Below are 18,610 nucleotides of genomic sequence, written 5' to 3'. Positions count from 1 at the left end.
GTGGAATCTAAAAAGATGATATGAATGAACTTATTTATAAAATAGAAACAGCCTCACAGACTTGGAAAGCAAACTTGTGGTTATCAAAGGGGAAAGGTGGTGGGGGGGATAATTAGGAGTTTGGGATTAACATATACACACTATTACATATAAAATAGATAATCAACAGGGACCTAATGTATAGTACAGGAAACTCTACTCAATATTCTGTAATAACCTATATGGAAAAAGAATCTGAAAAAGAATGGATATATGTAGATGTATAACTGAATCACTTTGCCATACACCTAAAACTAATACAACATTGTAAATAAACTATACTTCAATGTCAAATAAAAATTATATTTAAAAAGTATTTATAAGCTGTTCCCATGCAATAAAAACTAAAACTAATATATGAACTCATTAAAAAAGATTAAACATCATGACAAAGTGGGATTTATCTCATGAATATAAAAGTTATTTAACATAAGAAAAATAATCAATGTAATAATTATGTTAACAGAATGAATTTTAAAATACACCATCATTTTGACTAATGGAGAAAAGGCTTTTGACAAAATTCAATATTCTGTCATAATAAAAACTCCCAGTAAACAAGTAGAAAGGAATTTCTTCAATATAATAAAAGAAACTCACAGCTAATGTCATGTAGATTAGTAAAATAATGAAAGTTTTCCCCTTAATATGAGGAACAAGAAAGGATGCTGGCTTTCATCACTGACCTTCAATACTATTAAATTTCTAGCCCGAGCAAGCAGGCAAGAAGACAAAATAAACAGCATCAAAATTGGAAAGTAAAAAATAAAACTAACTCTACTTGCAGATAAAAAGAATAGCACTTACTTTAAAAAATGAACAAAGGACTTCAATAGTCCAAGGAAGATACACATACAGCCAAGAAGAACATGAAAGGACACTCAGTATCATTAGTTGTTATAGAAATGTAAGTCAAAACGAGGTAACACTTCACACCCACTTGTATGGTATAATATTTTTGTTATAAATAGAAAGTAACAAATGTTGGTGAGACTGTGGAGAAACCAGAAACCTTTACATTGCTGATGGGAATGTAAAATAGTACAGCCTCTATAAGATACAACTGCAGTTCTCTCCAGTTAAAACATACAATGTGACCCAGCATTTCCACTTCAAGGTAGAGCCTCAAAATCATGGATCATGATTTCAAACAACTACTTGTGTGTTAATGTTTATACCAGGACTATTCATGATAGCAAAATGTAGAAACAACCAAAATATCCTAAAATAAATGGATGAATAAACAGAAAGTAGGCTATCTATACAATGGAATATGATTCAACCACAAAAAGGAATGAAGTTCTATTACCTGCTGCAATAGGAATGAACCTGAAAATATTACACTAGGTAAAATAAGTCAATCACAGGAAGATCACATATCATATGATTCTATTAAGATAAAAGTGTTAGTCACTCAGTTCAGTTCAGTTCAGTTCAGTTGCTCAGTCGTGTCTGACTCTGCAACCCCATGGACTGCAGCACGCCAGGCTTCCCTGTCCACCACCAATTCCCAGAGTTTACTGAAATTCAAGTCCATTGAGTTTGCCAGTGATGCCATCCAACCATCTCATCCTCTGTCATCCCCTTCTCGCTCAGTCGTGTCCAATTCTTTGTGCCAGGCTCCTCTGTCCATGGGATTTCCCAAGCAAAAAGACTGGAGCGGGTTGCCATTTCCTTCTCCAGGGGATGTTCCTGACCCAGGGGTCAAACTCAGGTGTCCCCATATTGCAGGCAAATTCTTTACAGCCTGAGCCAATCAAAACAGGCAAATTCACAGAGAGAGAAAGCAAGTTTCCAGGGACTGGGGGGAGGTAGAAATATTGAGTGACTGTTACAGTTTCCCTTTCTGAGGTGAAATGTTTTGGTAAGAAAGAGGTTATGGTAGCACTATTTTGAATGTACTAAATGCCATGTGAATTGCACAATTTAAAATGCTTAATTTTTGTTATTTTAACCTAAAAAAATGTATTTTTGAGTGATTTGTTATGAAGCCATGGAAACTAGAATGTCTCTAAAACTTTTCTGGCTCTCCAAGGTCACAATGTTACACTTGTATGTTTTATTTTTGACATTTCATTGGTCTTGTTTCCACCTGTAGGTCTATGACCCATCTCAGATTGATTTTCAGCATGAATTAAGGTACGAATCAACGTGTGTATTTTTCCATATGAATCAACATGTGTATTTTTCCATATGAATATCCAATGTTGAAGAGACTGTTTCCTTTCTTACTATACCGCTTAGATGTCCTTGTGAAAAACTATTTGACTGCATATGTAGGTTCTTTTTTTAAACTTTTTATTAAGGTCAATTGATCTATTTTTCCATCCTTTCTCCAAAATCACACTATCTTGATAACTACAGTTTTATAAAAAGACTTGAAGCCAGTCAGGGTAAATTCTCCAAGCTAGTTCATATTTTTCAAGATTGCTTTAGAAAATCATGGTCCTTTGCCTTTCCAAATCAATTTAAAATAATACAGTCAATTTCAAGGGCCTGTAGAGCTTGGATAGAGATTGCACTTATTTCAATAAGAGGTTGCTATTTGTTTCTCTGTCTCATCTTTTCTTGTTTTTGTTTTGGGAGAATAAATCAAAAAAATTGGGGCATCCTATTTTAATAAACTTATTATGTATTTTTTGTGCTTCTTTCTAGTGGTGCTTCATATATTACAACATACAACTGTGACTTACCAGTCTATGTTCAAAAGATATTCTATTATTTCAGGAACATACTTTGTTCCTGAAATATTATATTTAAACATATTATATTTAAACAATATATTTCTAATTAATAACTCTGAATCCTATAATCTTAATATCATGTTTATTATTAAAAATGCATGAGACTGTGTTAATAATTTTCCTTTAAAAAGCTAATAGTCCAGTGGAGCCAGAGGTCAAGAGTAGGGTACCTGAACAGAAAAGATATTAAATGCCAGTTCACCAGTAACATTTTGTGCCTACAGAACATCCCATAAATAGCAAAGTCTCTGTAAAATGAAGGACCTTACAGCATTCTGTCCTCTAAGAGCTGAGATCCAGGACTTAGCTCTTTAAAATTAGCAAGCTCTGCTGCTGCTGCTGCTGCTGCTGCTGCTAAGTCGCTTCAGTCGTGTCCGACTCTGTGCGACCCCATAGACGGCAGCCCACCAGGCTCCCCCGTCCCTGGGATTCTCCAGGCAAGAACACTGGAGTGGGTTGCCATTTCCTTCTCCAGTGCATGAAAGGGAAAAGGGAAACTGACACAACTCTTAGCGACCCCATGGACTGCAGCCTACCAGGCTCCTCCATCCATGGGATTTTCCAGGCAAGAGTACTGGAGTGGGGTGCCAGTGCCTTCTCCAAGCAAGCTCTAGGGTTATGTATTAATATTTATCATTGGGAAAGAATGAAGACAGATAGATAGACATTTCCAAGGATAGAAAGAGAAAAATGTGAGACTGAGAACTGATTGATTTCATTTATTCCTTTATTCTTTTTTTTCATTTAACACTATTCATTGAGCCAGGAACTGTACTATTACTGGGAATATGGTTGTGAACAACACATTTAAATTTTAAACTTATATGCTTTTTTTAAATGTTGGGACCAAATATTATGAACCAACCTGGTGAAGTAGTATAATTTAGCTACAATAATAATTTTAAAAGAACATTTGTAGTTTATAACACTTCACATAATTCTCACTAGAATTTTGTGGCTGATAACAATTCTTTGTATAAGTGTCATTGTATAAACAAACAAACAAAAAAACCTCAAGGAGTTAATTTCAGTTATTTTCACAAATGTTCCAAATTCAGAATCCAGTTAGCACATAATGATTTTTCAAAATTTTCAAACAAAGGTAAGTATTTTCTACCTATTCCTTTCTCTGTTTAAATTAAAATCACGTATCTCAGTCTGCAACAAGCACAAGAAACTGATGTTTAAGAACAGCTTTCAGGATCTTTTGTCTTTCAAGAATAACTGACTTGCAACAAGATCCTAAGCTATATGACATGTTTGTACATAGCACTGGAAAAACTTAGTAGCTAGAAAGGCAGAGAGAAAGGAGGAGGGGCATTGAGAGAACAGGTACTTATTATTGTGGGAGAGAACAAATACACAACCTTCAGTAATAAATGAGTAGGACTTCAAAGAGACCCTGGATGAAGGATTTTTTTTTTAATTTTGTTAAATGTTTTGAATAGAAATCTTCTTTGCCTTCCCTCTAAAAGATTTATTTTTATATCCTTTATTAAATGTAGGGTTGGTATTGCTCTGAATATGATAAAATACTGCAACTGTTCATGAGAGGCAAGGGACCTGCTCCATGAAGTTTACATTCTTAAAAGAACAGTATACTCAAAAGTCTAAATCAATCACATATGCTTGAGAATATATGTTAATGCTAAAACAAATGTGAAATTCATTAGAATTAACAGGCAGAGATATCAGAAAAAAAATTGGCTTCAATTCTTACCTTTTCTTCACTTTACTAACACACACTTAACATACATTAAGTTAATATTTAAATGACAAATTTCCTTACATGATTTTGATTCTGGAGATGGTGGATAAATATTAGACACAGCAAGGTCACTTTTTGACTTTTTAGGCTTCTTTGCATTTAACTGCCAGGGTTTATCATAGTTTCTGAAATCTCTTCTTGTTCCTTTATGTTCTGTCAAACAACAACAACAAAAAAAACACAATAAAAACAATAAGTGCTTTCATGATTGATCAAAAATTAAATCCATGAAGTAATTAGATATACCTAGCGAAAGCTATGCTGCCTTGTATCAAAATAATGCAAATATCCTAGAATATTACTTGCTTTATTTTTCCTGTAAATGTGAGTTTTGCATTTGATATGAATTAGTTTGTATATTAATATGATTAAAATGATGTTAAACTGTAAAATTATTTGAAAGTCTTTTTAAGGCACGAATTACTTAAAATCACATTCTGTAAATGGGTGTCATAGAATAAAGCACTGTATTTTGCTGTAAATAAAAACAACTAAATGTTTAAGTAAATTTTACTCATCTGATGTTACTTTATCTGTTATTCACTATGACACATAAAACCACGGGTGCACACACACATTTCCGCCATAGTATTTGTTAGGGAAATTAAATAAATAGACTTGTTTACTCTTCAGAGACAAAACAGAGCAGGCCTCTGACCAGGCTTCTAACCCTCCTGGACGCAGCCCTGACTGGGAGTGACTGCAGATGACTGCCTGCTCTGAATGCAGGACTTGCAGCGCCAGAGATACGATGTGTGTGCGGCGGGGGGCGGGGGGCGGGGGGATTTTGAGATTGTTTAGCCCCTGAAAAGGCATGAACAGCCAAATCCCAGGCTTAAACAACATTCCAACTTTTACAAGACAAAACATTGTACAACAGGCAGTGATCAAGATCATCCCCAAGAAAAAGAAATGGAAAAAGGCAAAATGGTTGTCTGAGGAGGCCTTACAAATAGCTGAGAAAAGAAGAGAAGCTAAAGACAAAGGAGAAAAGGAAAGATATACCCATCTGAATGCAGAGTTCCAAAGAAAAGCAAGGAGAGATAAGAAAGCCTTCCTCAGTGATCCATGCAAAGAAATAGAGGAAAACAATAGAATGGGAAAGACTAGAGATCTCTTCAAGAAAATTAAGATACCAAGGGAACCTTTCATGCAAAGATGGGCTCAATAAAGGACAGAAATGGTATGGACCTAATAGAAGCAGAATATACTAAGAAGAGGTGGCAAGAATACACAGAAGAACTATACAAAAAAGATCTTCATGACCCAGATAATCACGATGGTGTGATCACTTACCTAGAGCCAGACATCCTGGAATGCAAAGTCAAGGGGGCCTTAGGAAGTATCACTATGATCAAAGCTAGTGGAGGTGATGGAATACAAGTTGAGCTGTTTCAAAACCTAAAAGATGATGCTGTGAAAGTACTTCACTCAATATGCCAGCAAATTTGGAAAACTCAGAGATGGACACAACTGGAAAAGGTCAGATTTCATTCCAATCCCAAAGAGAGGCAATGCCAAAGAATGCTCAAACTACTGACCAATTGTTCTAATCTCAAATGCTAGCAAAGTAATACTCAAAATTCTCCAAACCAGGCTTCAACAGTACATGAATTGTAAACTTCCAGATGGTCAAGCTGAATTTAGAAGAGGCAGAGGAACCAGAGATCAAATTGCCAACACCTGCTAGATCACAGAAAAAACAAGAGAGTTCCAGATAAATATCTAATTCTCTTTTACTGACTATGCCAAAGTCTTTAATATGTGGATCACAACAAACTGTGGAAAACTCTTCAAGAGATGGGAATACCAGACGACCTTACTTGCTTCCTGAGAAATCTGTATGCAGGTCAAGAAGCAACAGTTAGAACTGGGCATGGGACAATGGACTAGATCCAAATTGGGAAAGGAGTGCATCAAGGCTGTATATTGTCACCCCGCTTATTTAACTTATATGCAGAAAAATGGTGCAAAATGCCAGACTGGATGAAGTACAAGCTGGAATCAAGATTGTGGGTAAAAATATCAATAACCTCAGATATGCAGATAACACCATGCTTAAGGCAGAAAGTGAAGAGGAACTAAAGAGCCTCTTGATGAAGTTGAAAGAGGAGTGTAAAAAACTGGCTTAAAACTCAACATTCAGAAAACAAAGACCATGGCATCTGGTCCCATCACTTCATGGCAAACAGAAGGGGAAACAATGGAAACAGTGAGGGACTTTACTTTCTTGGGCTCCAAAATCACTGCAGATGGTGACTGCAGCCATGAAATTAAAAGATCCTTGCTCCTTCGAAGAGTTATGACCAACCTAGATAGCATATTAAAAAGCAGAGACATTACTTTGCCAACAAAGGTCCATTTAGTCAAGGCTATGGGTTTTCCAGTAGTTAAGTATGAATGTGAGAGGTGGACTATAAAGAAAGCTGAGTGCTAAAGAATTGATGCTTTTGAACTGTGGTGTTGGAGAAGATTCTTGAGAGTCCCTTGGACTGCAAGGAGATCAGACCAATCAATTCTGAAGGAAATCAGTCCTGAATATTCATTGGAAGGACTGATGCTGAAGCTGCAAGTCCAATACTTTGGCCACCTGATGCGAAGAGCTGACTCATTGGAAAAGACCCTGATGCTGGGAAAGATTGAAAACAGGAGGAGTAGGGGACCACAGAGGATGAGATGGTTGGATGGCATCACCGACTTGATGGACATGAGTTTGAGTAAGCTCCGGGAGTTGGTGTTGGACAGGGAAGCCTGGCGTGCTGCAGTTTATGGGGTCGCAAAGGGTTTGGGCAGACTCCGGGAGTTGGTGACGGACAGTGAGGCCTGGCATGCTGCAGTTCATGAGGTCGCAAAGAGTCGGACACGACTCAGCAACTGAACTGAACTGAAAGAGTTGGACACAACTGAGTGACTGTACTGAACTAAACTGAGGCTTGCAATTTGGTTACACATTGATGATGATATCAGTTTGCATCCATCCTGGGTTTATAAGGGGGAACTCTGAACTGTAATCTTTGAAGTCTCACACACAGAGCTGATGCACTGCCCGGGACCTTTTCCCAACTGGAACTCCAGACTGCTGTCATGTGGGACCTCTCCGCATTGTTTAAGTTTGAATGTCAGCAAGTCCAATTTGGTGATGTATCTTCTGCTCTATTTCTCTTCTTTTAATGTTAGTATATGAAAGTATGGAGAAGGCAATGGCACCCCACTCCAGTACTCTTGCCTGAAAAATCCCATGGATGGAGGAGCCTGGTAGGCTGCAGTCCATGGGGTCGCTAAGAGTCGGACACGACTGAGCGACTTCACTTTCAGTTTTCACTTTCATGCATTGGAGAAGGAAATGGCAACCCACTCCAGTGTTCTTGCTTGGAGAATCCCAGGGACAGGGGAGCCTGGTGGGCTGTCATCTCTGGGGTCGCACAGAGTCGGACATGACTGAAGCGACTTAGCAGCAGCATATGAAAGTAAGCTAGATAATTCTCTAATAAATATTTTTATTATTGATTTGTATATAATGAGTGGCTTATTTTGTTAACAAATCTTTTGACCCTAGATGAAAGTGAAAACTTTTGGCAAAACAGTATTACTCATTTTTTCCACTGTTCTGTTCAAGAAACAGTAGTTCAATCACCTTTACTGAAAGCTACAGTTCCCCTTCAAAGGTGGCCAGTATCATACCAACTTTCAAATGAAATGATCTTTCCAGGAGTTCATCCCTCTTGACATCTTTTCATCCCATATTTTTAGACAGACTCTATTGTGGAGCTTTATCTTCTTTTATTCTCAGGGCATTATATTCTCCTTATCCCTATATCATCTACCTAACTGCACCTTCTTTGTCTTATTCATTGCTTCCTTATCTTTTATGTACATGACATTCGTTAGCTTCCTTCTACCTTTTTGTTTGAATTTCAATATTTTCAAATCATCCTACCTCTATGCATGATTCATAAATCTTTCTCTGGCTATCCACTTATAAACACCAAGTAGACATCATGAAATATTATAAAGATCCCTCAAATTCTCAAGTCAAATTTGTACTTAATGAGTTGTTTTCCAGTTTTTCTGCTGCAAACATCCCATTAAATACCAAAAGAGGTATGCTGCTGCTGCTGCTGCTAAGTCGCTTCAGTCGTGTCTGACTCTGTGCGACCCCATAGATGGCAGACCACCAGGCTCCCCCGTCCCTGGGATTCTCCAAGCAAGAATACTGGAGTGGGTTGCCATTTCCTTCTCCAATGCATGAAAGTGAAAACTGAAAGTGAAGTCACTCAATCGTGTCCAACTCTTAGCGACCCCATGGACTGCAGCCCACCAGGCTCCTCCGTCCATGGGATTTTCCAGGCAAGAGTACTGGAGTGGGGTGCCATTATACTAGTAACAGAAATATTGGTCTATGAACAGAAATACTGGTCTGCATTATGCGATAGACAGAATTAAGACAAAAGATAGACATTATCAGAAATAGATTGAAAAATATCTAGACATTCACAACGCTTGCCCCTACCTCAGATTCAGCTCCTGACATTGTTTCACAGTCTATCAGAATTTGTCTTTCTATATCCAGCCTAGGACCATAGTTTCTTCTAATGCAACACAGCTAAAGGAACTAAGAATCATGGACACAAAACACAGTATCTCATGATACAAAGAAAAACTAAAAGCAGCCATAGAATAATAATACACTGGATTTTGCAGCTTTCTAAATTCTCCACTATTGGAAAGAAAAAAAACAATCCATATTAATTTAAATTATCTTAGCAATGATACTGTTGTTATTTAATGTGTTGAAAAGAGATGTGAGACAGAAAGTCACTTGTCAGTTTCTCAAAGACCTATAGGATTCGACTGACACTGGAGATAGTAGCAGCCATGATTTCATCTGTCTCCCCCAAAGTTTTTAAAACTATCTAAATCGTTCTAAGCTATATCGTAAGAGAACAAAAAAGAACAGAATACCTACACTATTTATTGACAAACCTAAAACTAAATGGACTTCTCCCATGGCTCAGCAGTAAAGATCCTCCTGCATTCCAATGCAGAAGACACAGGTTCGATCCCTGGTTTGGGAAGATTCCCTGGAGGAGGAAATGGCAATTCACTCCAGTATTCTTGCCTGGGAAATCCAACGGACAGAGGAGCCTGGAGGGCTGTAGTCCATGGGGTCACAAAAGAACAGGACGTGACTTAGCAGCTAAACAAATAAAACTAATTCGAACATCCTTCATTTAAATTCAAATAAACAAAATAAATATTTTAACAAGGAAGATTCAATATAAAAAGCAAGAATACATCACTCAAGATATAGAAGAAATTCATAGTTTGAGGGAAGATTTACCATGAAAAAACCTTTAAATTTTTGAATATGGCTATTTTATCTTCCTAATACAAATAAAATAGACTCTGTGAAGCAAAAAGAAATGAGAAAAGAGATAAAACTGTAAAACTATAATTGCTAAGATAAATGAAAGAAGATAAAGAATACTGACAGGAAATTAAAATGCAATATGTACCAACATTTGAATTTGTATACAAAGCCAGAAAGAGAAAAGTAATACTGTGGAAAATTGAATCAGTGACAGGGAGAACACACTTGACAAACCTCCCTAAAAGCTATCGATAAAATAAAGAAAACAATTTACACACAGCTGATTTTTCTGAAGAAATCAAAACAAATACAATAGAAGCACTAAGTACACCAGAAGACAACTATTCTAGGATAGAGATGCAGGTCTGCTAATTGAAAGCATTCACTGGATAAAATGAAAAATAAGAAAAGAGACAAACATCCAGATGTGTTCCCAGTAAAACTTTTGAATATCAGAAATAAATAAAAAAACAAATCCCATAAGTGTTTAATAATAGAGCATCTAAAAACAAGTAAAAACAAGGTTGCTTTCAACTTTCTCCTAAACATTAAAAGACAAACTTCTGAGAACATGTTAAGTCCCCAAGATGCTAGAATAATTTAAAAGCAAAAAGCGGGCACCTTCAGATATTTTCAAAAAGTATTAACCTAAATAGTTTGAATATTGCGACCTTTTCTAACTAATTATAACAAGCACCAAAAGAAATACTTCAAAATAACAGTTAAAGTTTAAACTGGCACTATTTACTGTCACCTGAATTATAACCTCTTCTACTAATACTCGTATCCAAGAATTAGTCTCTGCTTTCCTTCTCCCTCCTGCCATATCCTCCCCTCTAAAATCTTTCCTCTTCACCTTCTGGGGCATACATTCCATGATAAACAACAGTCCTCCGTCTTCAAATCCTCTCCTTCAAGAGAAGAGCCAAATCATTCTTTCTACAAGAGTGCTCCCTCCTCTGCAGTTTCCTGGAATGAAAAGTGTTCATCCCCTCCTCACGTGTCACCTGCCATAGGCTGGGGTTTTCTGTTCATCCACGGTGTTTTTCTGTTTTGTTTGTTTGTTTTGGAGCGTAATTGCTTTACAATGCTGTGTTACTTTCTGCCATTCAGTGAAGTGAATCAGCTGTGTATACATGTATCCCCTCCCTCTTGGACCTACCTCCCACCTACATCCCCCATCCCACTCTCAAGTCACCACCAAGCTGAGCTCCCTGTGCTATACAGCAGCTTTCCACTAGCTCTCTATTTTTATATGGTAGTGTATATATGTCAATCTTAATCTCCCAATTCGTCCCACCCTCCCCTTCCTTACTGTGTCCACAAGCCCATTATCTATACCTGCATGTCTATTCCTGCCCTGGACATAGGTTCATCTGTACCATTTTTCTAGATTCCACATATACAGCAGCCAGGACAAGGAAGCAACCTAAATGCCCAATGACAGATGAATGGATAAAGAAGATGTGGTGCATATTCATGATGGAATATTACTCAGCCATAAAAAGGAGTGAGACTGGGCCATCTGTAGAGATGTGGGTAGACCTACAATCTGTCATACAGAGTGAAGTAAGTCAGAAAGAGAAAAGCAAATATGGTCCATCCATGTTCAGCTGAACGTTTCTCCTCTCCTGTGGTAAGTGCTGCATGTCTATACTGCTCACCACTCTTCATCACTGCATCTTTCTGCTCCTGATTACTCTTGCAGCCCTACTCAAGACACTAGCACAGTTATCCTTGACCTTTCAACAACCAAAATGAAACCCTGGCGACCTCTTAATTTCTTAAACAAACCATGTATTGAGTCTCATACTCCACTGTCCTCTCAAACCCTACAGAACTTCACTTCCCTGAACTTCAGAGACCACAAACTCAGGCCACCCACAGGACTTTCTCATCATCTGGAATCATTTCCCCTCAGAAGTCTTGGTCCCAAAAATCACAATTTCCCTGGCCTTCTCAATCTTTCATATTTTCACCATACTTTCCCTAACATTGGCCTCTTAAAGATTCTTAGTTCTCTGATCTGCTTTTTATGTCTGTTTCCTTGTTCCCTCCCTCTTATACCAGGCCACATGCTTTGATTGCTTGTGCAATTCACCCACAGACATCCTCAACGCCTTCCTAAAACTGTCTGTCCACCCTTCATCCTCACTGCTGTACATCCACAGTTCTCATCAGTCTCTCAAACTGCTTTTCTCCCCTTCCTCCTAGCACTTCTGGGCACTGTGGGGAAAAAAACCACAATCCTGCCCACAATTTCCATGATTATTACTTCATGTCTTGAATTTTAGATAAGCCCCTGGACTGCTTCAGTCTTTTTTATTTTCCTTTGCCAAGTCTCTTCTTATTCCCCAGGGTGACTTCACAATCATTATCATTCACTTCAATTTCCCCGATTTATTCCCCAAAATTCTTGTCCTCAGCAAACAACTTCACTTCTTAAAAAACTGGAAAAAATATCAATGAAAGATATCATCTCACACTTGCCTTATCCCAGTCCAGCTCCTACTCTAAATTTAAGCACAACTTCTTCCATTCTCGTAATTTTAATGTGCACAATCCTGAATGCTATTCCTGAAACTTCTGCCTTAACCCATCCACAGTTTTAGACTCATATCCAACAGCCTGCTGGAATTACCTACTAAGATGCCCCAAGAAATTCAAGTTCATCCAAAGAAGCTGGATGAATTTTAGTCCTGTGTTCCCCTCTTGCTTTATTTTGTTGTTGTTCAGTCACTCAGTCGTGTCCAACTCTTTGTGACCCCATGAACAGCAGCACCCCAGGCTTCCCTGTCCTTCACTATATACATTGTATTATAAGATTCCATCTTAGTAAACCTACTGAAAGAAATTCTCTTCCTTGTTACAGAAATAAGCCTGCTATATTTAAAATGGATAACCAACAAGGACCTACTGTATAGCATACAGAACTCTGCTGAACGTTATGTGGCAGCCTAATGAGGGAGGAGATGGGGTTTGGGGGAGAATGGATCCATGTATATGTATGGCTAAGTCCCTTCACTGTTCACCTGAAATTATCACAACATTGCTAATTGGCTATACTCCAATACAAAATTAAAAGTTCAAAAATAAATAAATGTAAGAAGGCTGAGTGCTGAAGAACTGATGCTTTTGAATCGTGGTGCTGGAGAAGACTCTTGAGAGTCCCTTGGACAGCAAAGAGATCAAACCAGTCAATCCTAAAAGAAAGTCAACCCTGAAGTCATCGGAAGGACCGATGCCAAAGCTGAAGCGCCAATACTTTGGCCACCTGATGTGAAAAGCCACCTCACTGGGAAAGATTCAGTTGCTGGGAAAGATCAAAGGCAAAAGGAAGAACGGACAACAGAGAATGAGATGGTTCGACAGCATTACCGACTCAATGAACGTGAATCTGAGCAAACTCTGGAAGATAGAGGACAGGGAAGCCTGGCATGCTGCAGTCCATGGGGTCCCAAAGACTTGGATACAACTTAGCAACTTAGCAGACTGAGTTTGCTTAGCAACTGAACAATAACAGCAACACATTCTCTCTCGGGAAACAAAAAGAAATAAGCTGCCGGGATACAAGAGCTGTGTGGCAAAGAACTGTGGGTTGTACCTATTTGTTTAGAGCAGCTGCTGGCTGAGACCCAGCAAGAAAACAAGGACTTCAGTCATATAGCTGCAAGGAAACTAATTCTGCCAAAAACCTGAATGAATTTGGAAGCAGATTCTTTCTTATTCCAGACTCTGGATGAAGATACAACCTGGACAACATCTTGATCTGTAGCTTTGTGTGATGAAACAGAAGATCTGCTTAAACCCTCCACAGACATTTGACTTGTGGTAAATGGGAGCTATTAAATGTGTGTTGATTAATGCTATAGAATTTAATACACTATTGTCTCTCTAGACATGATAACTTACAAATATGGGTTCCTATGAGTTTTAATGGGCTCATGGATGTTAATCTGGTCCACCTTCACAAGAATGGATTCTTCTTTGCACCTACAAACCAGAGCCTATGCCTAATACTCACCTTGCTAAGAATCTAACCCTAAAAAAGTGACCAAGAAAAACCAGGAGTTCCCTCTTATTATACCAAAAGCTCATATTCTGGTTTCCTGTATGCAGCAGAGAACTTCTATATAGATAACTAACATCAGAGTTGTCTACATTCTGCAGAGAATACCCTATCCCCTACCCCCTTTAAGCACCAACGTGAGTATACAGCCAAAGAGGACCAAAATCCTTTCATGGGATCCCAGAGGGCATGAAAAGAAGAGAAGCAATGGTGCTATCCCTAGAAAGCATTTGGAATCCAGTCAGTCAGATATCATGGGAGTCAAGTGAGGAGTTAGCTACTCAAGCCACAGGTTTGGGGTGGGATTTGGGTTCAAAAGTAAATACCAAACTAACAGACCAGTGTGTAGAAGAAATAAGCTATTAGACACACATTTTATAAATAAAAATCAAAGACAAGTCTACCCAATTATCTCACTAGTGCTTACTGGAGAGGTAAGGCTGGTTCCCCAACGTTTACAGTAAATAAATCAGGTTGAGCTTACACCATAAGGTAAAATTAGAACTGAGGAAAACAGAGAATAATTATCCATTTGGGCTACAGAAAAGGTAACTCTAGAAATGTATTGTTTAACTTTTTGCCCAGAGGAGCTATAAGCGCTTAATTCAAATTCTTCATAAAAAGAGAATAACTAAAGTTTAAAATAATTAGTTTGAATTCATATGAAATGAAAGCTTTCCTGAATCTTACTTCCATTCAAATTGAATACAAAGATTCTCATGTTTGGAAGCCTAATAAATAACAATATATTCAAATTCGAGAATACTTTTTGACAAGTTCTAGCATATGGGTGAACACCAATGAATACATGAAACCATAGGTAACTATCTAGATTTACTTGTTATAAAAAGAAAGACTTTCATAAATTTTACATTAAATGTATTAACATTAACTGTAAAATATATCTTTTCATTTACCTAATGCTTCACTTTCTGCCCAGAGAGCTGCAGATCCAGATAAGGTTCTTTGAAGCTGCCCACGGTTTCCTTGTTTTGACTGAAGATGGTCAATGAGAAATGGGATTGGCTGGTCAGGTGTCTCAGTTATTAACTTGGTCATTAATTCCTGAAGGCAGAGTAGAGCATACGTTTACATCTAATAATAACAGCAAACACACACACATCACTTCCTATTACTAGGCACTGCTTTACCTGCTCTATACACAACAACTAATTTAATCCTCATAACAATCTTTTCAGGCAGGTACAAGTTATTGGTCTCATTTTGAGGAAAGTAAATTGTCTACATTACACGGCTACCCAGGGATCGAACCCAGGTCTCCCTCATTCCAGGCAGACGCTTTAACCTCTGAGCCACCAGGGAGGGTGTTACACAGCTAAAACATAGCAAAGCTAAGACATATTTGGAGTTTTAATATTTTATTTGTCCAAAACACACTGGAAGTTTAAGTTCTTTTGAAAAGTTACAGTCAAAGAAGTTTCAGATTACTGTTTTGAGAGATGCCATTATATATCAAATTTTCAATAGTCCTCATCATATGACTTATATGCCAATGTCATTTTTCTTTCTTAACTATACATAAATATCCCCAAATGAAGAAAATGTTGGGATGAAAGAAACCAGTAACAAGTCACAGCTTCACAGAAACCAAAAAGTATTTTAAACTGGTTCTTTAACAGAACTTTCTTTTTTCAAAAGGCCTGAAAGTTATTCATTCTTTCTTGCTCTTTTTTTTTTTTTTTTTTTTTACTGAGTGAAGCAATGGAGAGTTCCATTTTTGGACCACTCTAATGATGCTTTAAACTGGGGAGAAGTCTGCCTAAGGGTAATATCTACACATTGCTTTTACCGGTCAGAAATGGCAAGAGCAAGCTCCAATTTGTGGTCAATTAGAATCCCCAGACTGTTCTTTTATCAACAGCTGCCAAGCCAACTGAACATCATTTCGAGCTGTGTAACTGGGTTTATGAACCTGCATGCATCACTTTAGATTCCTATTAGTCACATTTTATCTTGTTGGGTTTAGCTCAGAATTCTAGTCTGTCAATTGTCATTTTTTAAGTTCAGATTCTGTGAGAAGCAGTGGCTCTAGTGAGACAGTGTGTATCAAGTATTAGCAATGCTGATGGAAGGGATATTGGAAATTTCCCATCCCATTGTCTTTTTCTGTTGGTGGCCTATTTCCTCTGCCTTGAGTGTTCTTTTCTGGGATGTTCAGATGGCTGGCTTGTCATTGGTTCAGTTCAGTCACTCAGTTGTGTCCGACTCTTTGTGACCCCATGAACCGCTGTACACCAGGCCTCCCTGTCCATCACCAAATCCCGGAGTCCACCCAAACCCATGTCCGTTGAGTCGGTGATGCCATCCAACCATCTCATCCTCTGTCGTCCCCTGCTCCTCCTACCCTCAATCCTTCCCAGCATCAGTCTTTTCCAATGAGTCAATTCTTCGCGTGAGGTGGCCAAAGTACTGGAGTTTCAGCTTTAGCATCATTCCTTCCAAAGAACACCCAGGACTGATCTCCTTCAGAATGGACTAGTTGGATCTCCTTGCAGTCCAAGGGACTCTCAAGAGTCTTCTCCAACACCACAGTTCAAAAACATCAATTCTTCAGCACTCAGCTTTCTTTATAGACCAACTCTCACATCCATACACGACTACTGGAAAACCCATAGCCTTGACTAGATGGATCTTTGTTGGCAAAGTAATGTCTCTGCTTATTAATATGCTGCCTAGGTTGGTCATAACTTTCCTTTCAAGGAGTAAGTGTCTTGATTTAATGGCTTCAATCACCTTCTGCAGTGAGTTTGGAGTCCAAAAAAATAAAGTCAGCCACTGTTTCCAGAGTACATCATGAGAAACACTGGGCTGGAGGAAGCACAAGCTGGAATCAAGATTGCTGGAACAAATATCAATAACCCCAGATATACAGATAACAACACCCTTATGGCAGAAAGTGAAGAAGAACTAAAGAGCCTCTTGATGAAAGTGAAAGAGGAAAGTGAAAAAGTTGGCTTAAAGCTCAACATTCAGAAAATGAAGATCATGGCATCCAGTCCCATCACTTCATGGCAAACAGATGGGGAAACAGTGGAAACAGTGGCTGATTTTATTTTTCTGGGCTCCAAAATCACTGCAGATGGTGACTGCAGCCATGAAATTAAAAGACGCTTGCTCCTTGAAAGTAAAGTTATGACCAACCTAGACAGCATATTAAAAAGCAGAGACATTACTTTGTCAACAAAGGTCTGTCTAGTCAAGGTCATGGTTTTTCCAGTGTTCATGTATGGATGTGAGAGTTGGACTGTAAAGAAAGATGAGCGCTGAAGAATTGATGCTTTTGAACTGTGGTGTTGGATAAGACTCTTGAGAGTCCCTTGGACTGCAAGGAGTCCAACCAGTCCATCCCAAAGGAGATCAGACCTGGGTGTTCATTGGAAGGACTGATGTTGAAGCTGAAACTCCAAAACTTTGGCCATCTGATGTGAAGAGCTGACTCATTTGAAAAGACCCTGATGCTGGGAAAGATTGAGGGCAGGAGGAGAAGGAGACAACAGAGGATGAGATGGTTGGATGGAATCACCGACTCAATGGACATGGGTTTGGGTGAACTCTGGGAGTTGGTGATGCACAGGGAGGCCTGGCATGCTACGATTCATGGGTTTGCAAAAAGTTGGACACCACTGAGTGACTGAACTGAACTGAACTGTTTCCATTGTTTCCCCATATATTTGCCATGAAGTGATGGGACCAGATGTCATGATCTTAGTTTTCTGAATGTTGAGTTTTAAGCCAACTTTTTCACTTTCCTCTTTCACTTTCATCAAGAGGCTCTTTAGTTCTTCTTCATTTTCTGCCATAAGGGTGGTGTCATCTGCATATCTGAGGTTATTGATATTTCTCTCGGCAATCTTGATTCCAGCTTGTGCTTCCTCCAGCCCAGCGTTTCTCATGATGTACTCTGCATAGAAGCTAAATAAGCAGGGTGACAATATACAGCCTTGATGGACTCCTTTTCCTATTTGGAACCAGTCTATTGTTCCATGTCCAGTTCTAACTGTTGCTTCCTGACCTGCATACAGGTTTCTCAAGAGGCAGGTCAGGTGGTCTTACATTCCCATCTCTTTCAGAATTTTCCAGTTTATTGTGATCCACACAGTCAAAGGCTTTGGCATAGTCAATAAAGCAGAAATAGATGTTTTTCTGGAACTCTCTTGCTTTTTTGATGATCCAGAGGATGTTGGCAATTTGATCTCTGGTTCCTCTGCCTTTTCTAAAGCCAGGTTGAACATGTGGAAGTTCACGGTTCACATATTGCTGAAGCCTGGCTTGGAGAATTTTGAGCATTGTCATCATTCAGTCTCTAATGATATCTTAAAAAGTTTACCCTAACAAATTTTCATAATCTTTTATCACAGCATTGAGCACTCTCAAGAATCATCTCATTTTATATTTCCTATTCAGTTTGTGCCTGTCTCTCTTTCTCCCCTACTACAGCACCAAGACCCAAGGACCAACTGATTTGATTGCTACTCTCTTCTTAGGTTCTAGATTCTATGGAGCTCATAGCTGGTGTTAAATGAATGAATGAATATTTGGTATATCAAACCCAGGGGATGACAGAGGATGAGATGGTTGGATGGCATCACCGACTCAAT

At 38.5% G+C, this 18,610-nt stretch overlaps 1 protein-coding gene across 6 annotated transcripts in view; it reads right to left on the bottom strand.

Annotated features, from left to right (window-relative positions):
• Positions 1 to 18,610, bottom strand: part of C14H8orf34 (chromosome 14 C8orf34 homolog) — a 354,631-nt gene that overhangs the window by 272,769 nt on the left and 63,252 nt on the right. For all 6 annotated transcript variants that reach the window (XM_055546199.1, XM_055546200.1, XM_055546197.1 and 3 more), the window contains exons 2-3: positions 14,909 to 15,056; positions 4,573 to 4,704 (exon numbers count right to left, since the gene is read on the bottom strand). In XM_055546199.1, the coding sequence (XP_055402174.1) occupies positions 4,573 to 4,704; positions 14,909 to 15,056 (280 nt within the window). The remainder of the gene's footprint in view (positions 1 to 4,572; positions 4,705 to 14,908; positions 15,057 to 18,610) is intronic.

Source organism: Bubalus kerabau, chromosome 14, assembly GCF_029407905.1.
Source record: "Bubalus kerabau isolate K-KA32 ecotype Philippines breed swamp buffalo chromosome 14, PCC_UOA_SB_1v2, whole genome shotgun sequence".
Taxonomy (NCBI): domain Eukaryota; kingdom Metazoa; phylum Chordata; class Mammalia; order Artiodactyla; family Bovidae; genus Bubalus; species Bubalus kerabau.
Note: the sequence above shows the minus strand (reverse complement) of the source record. Positions and strands in the feature narration are given on the sequence as shown.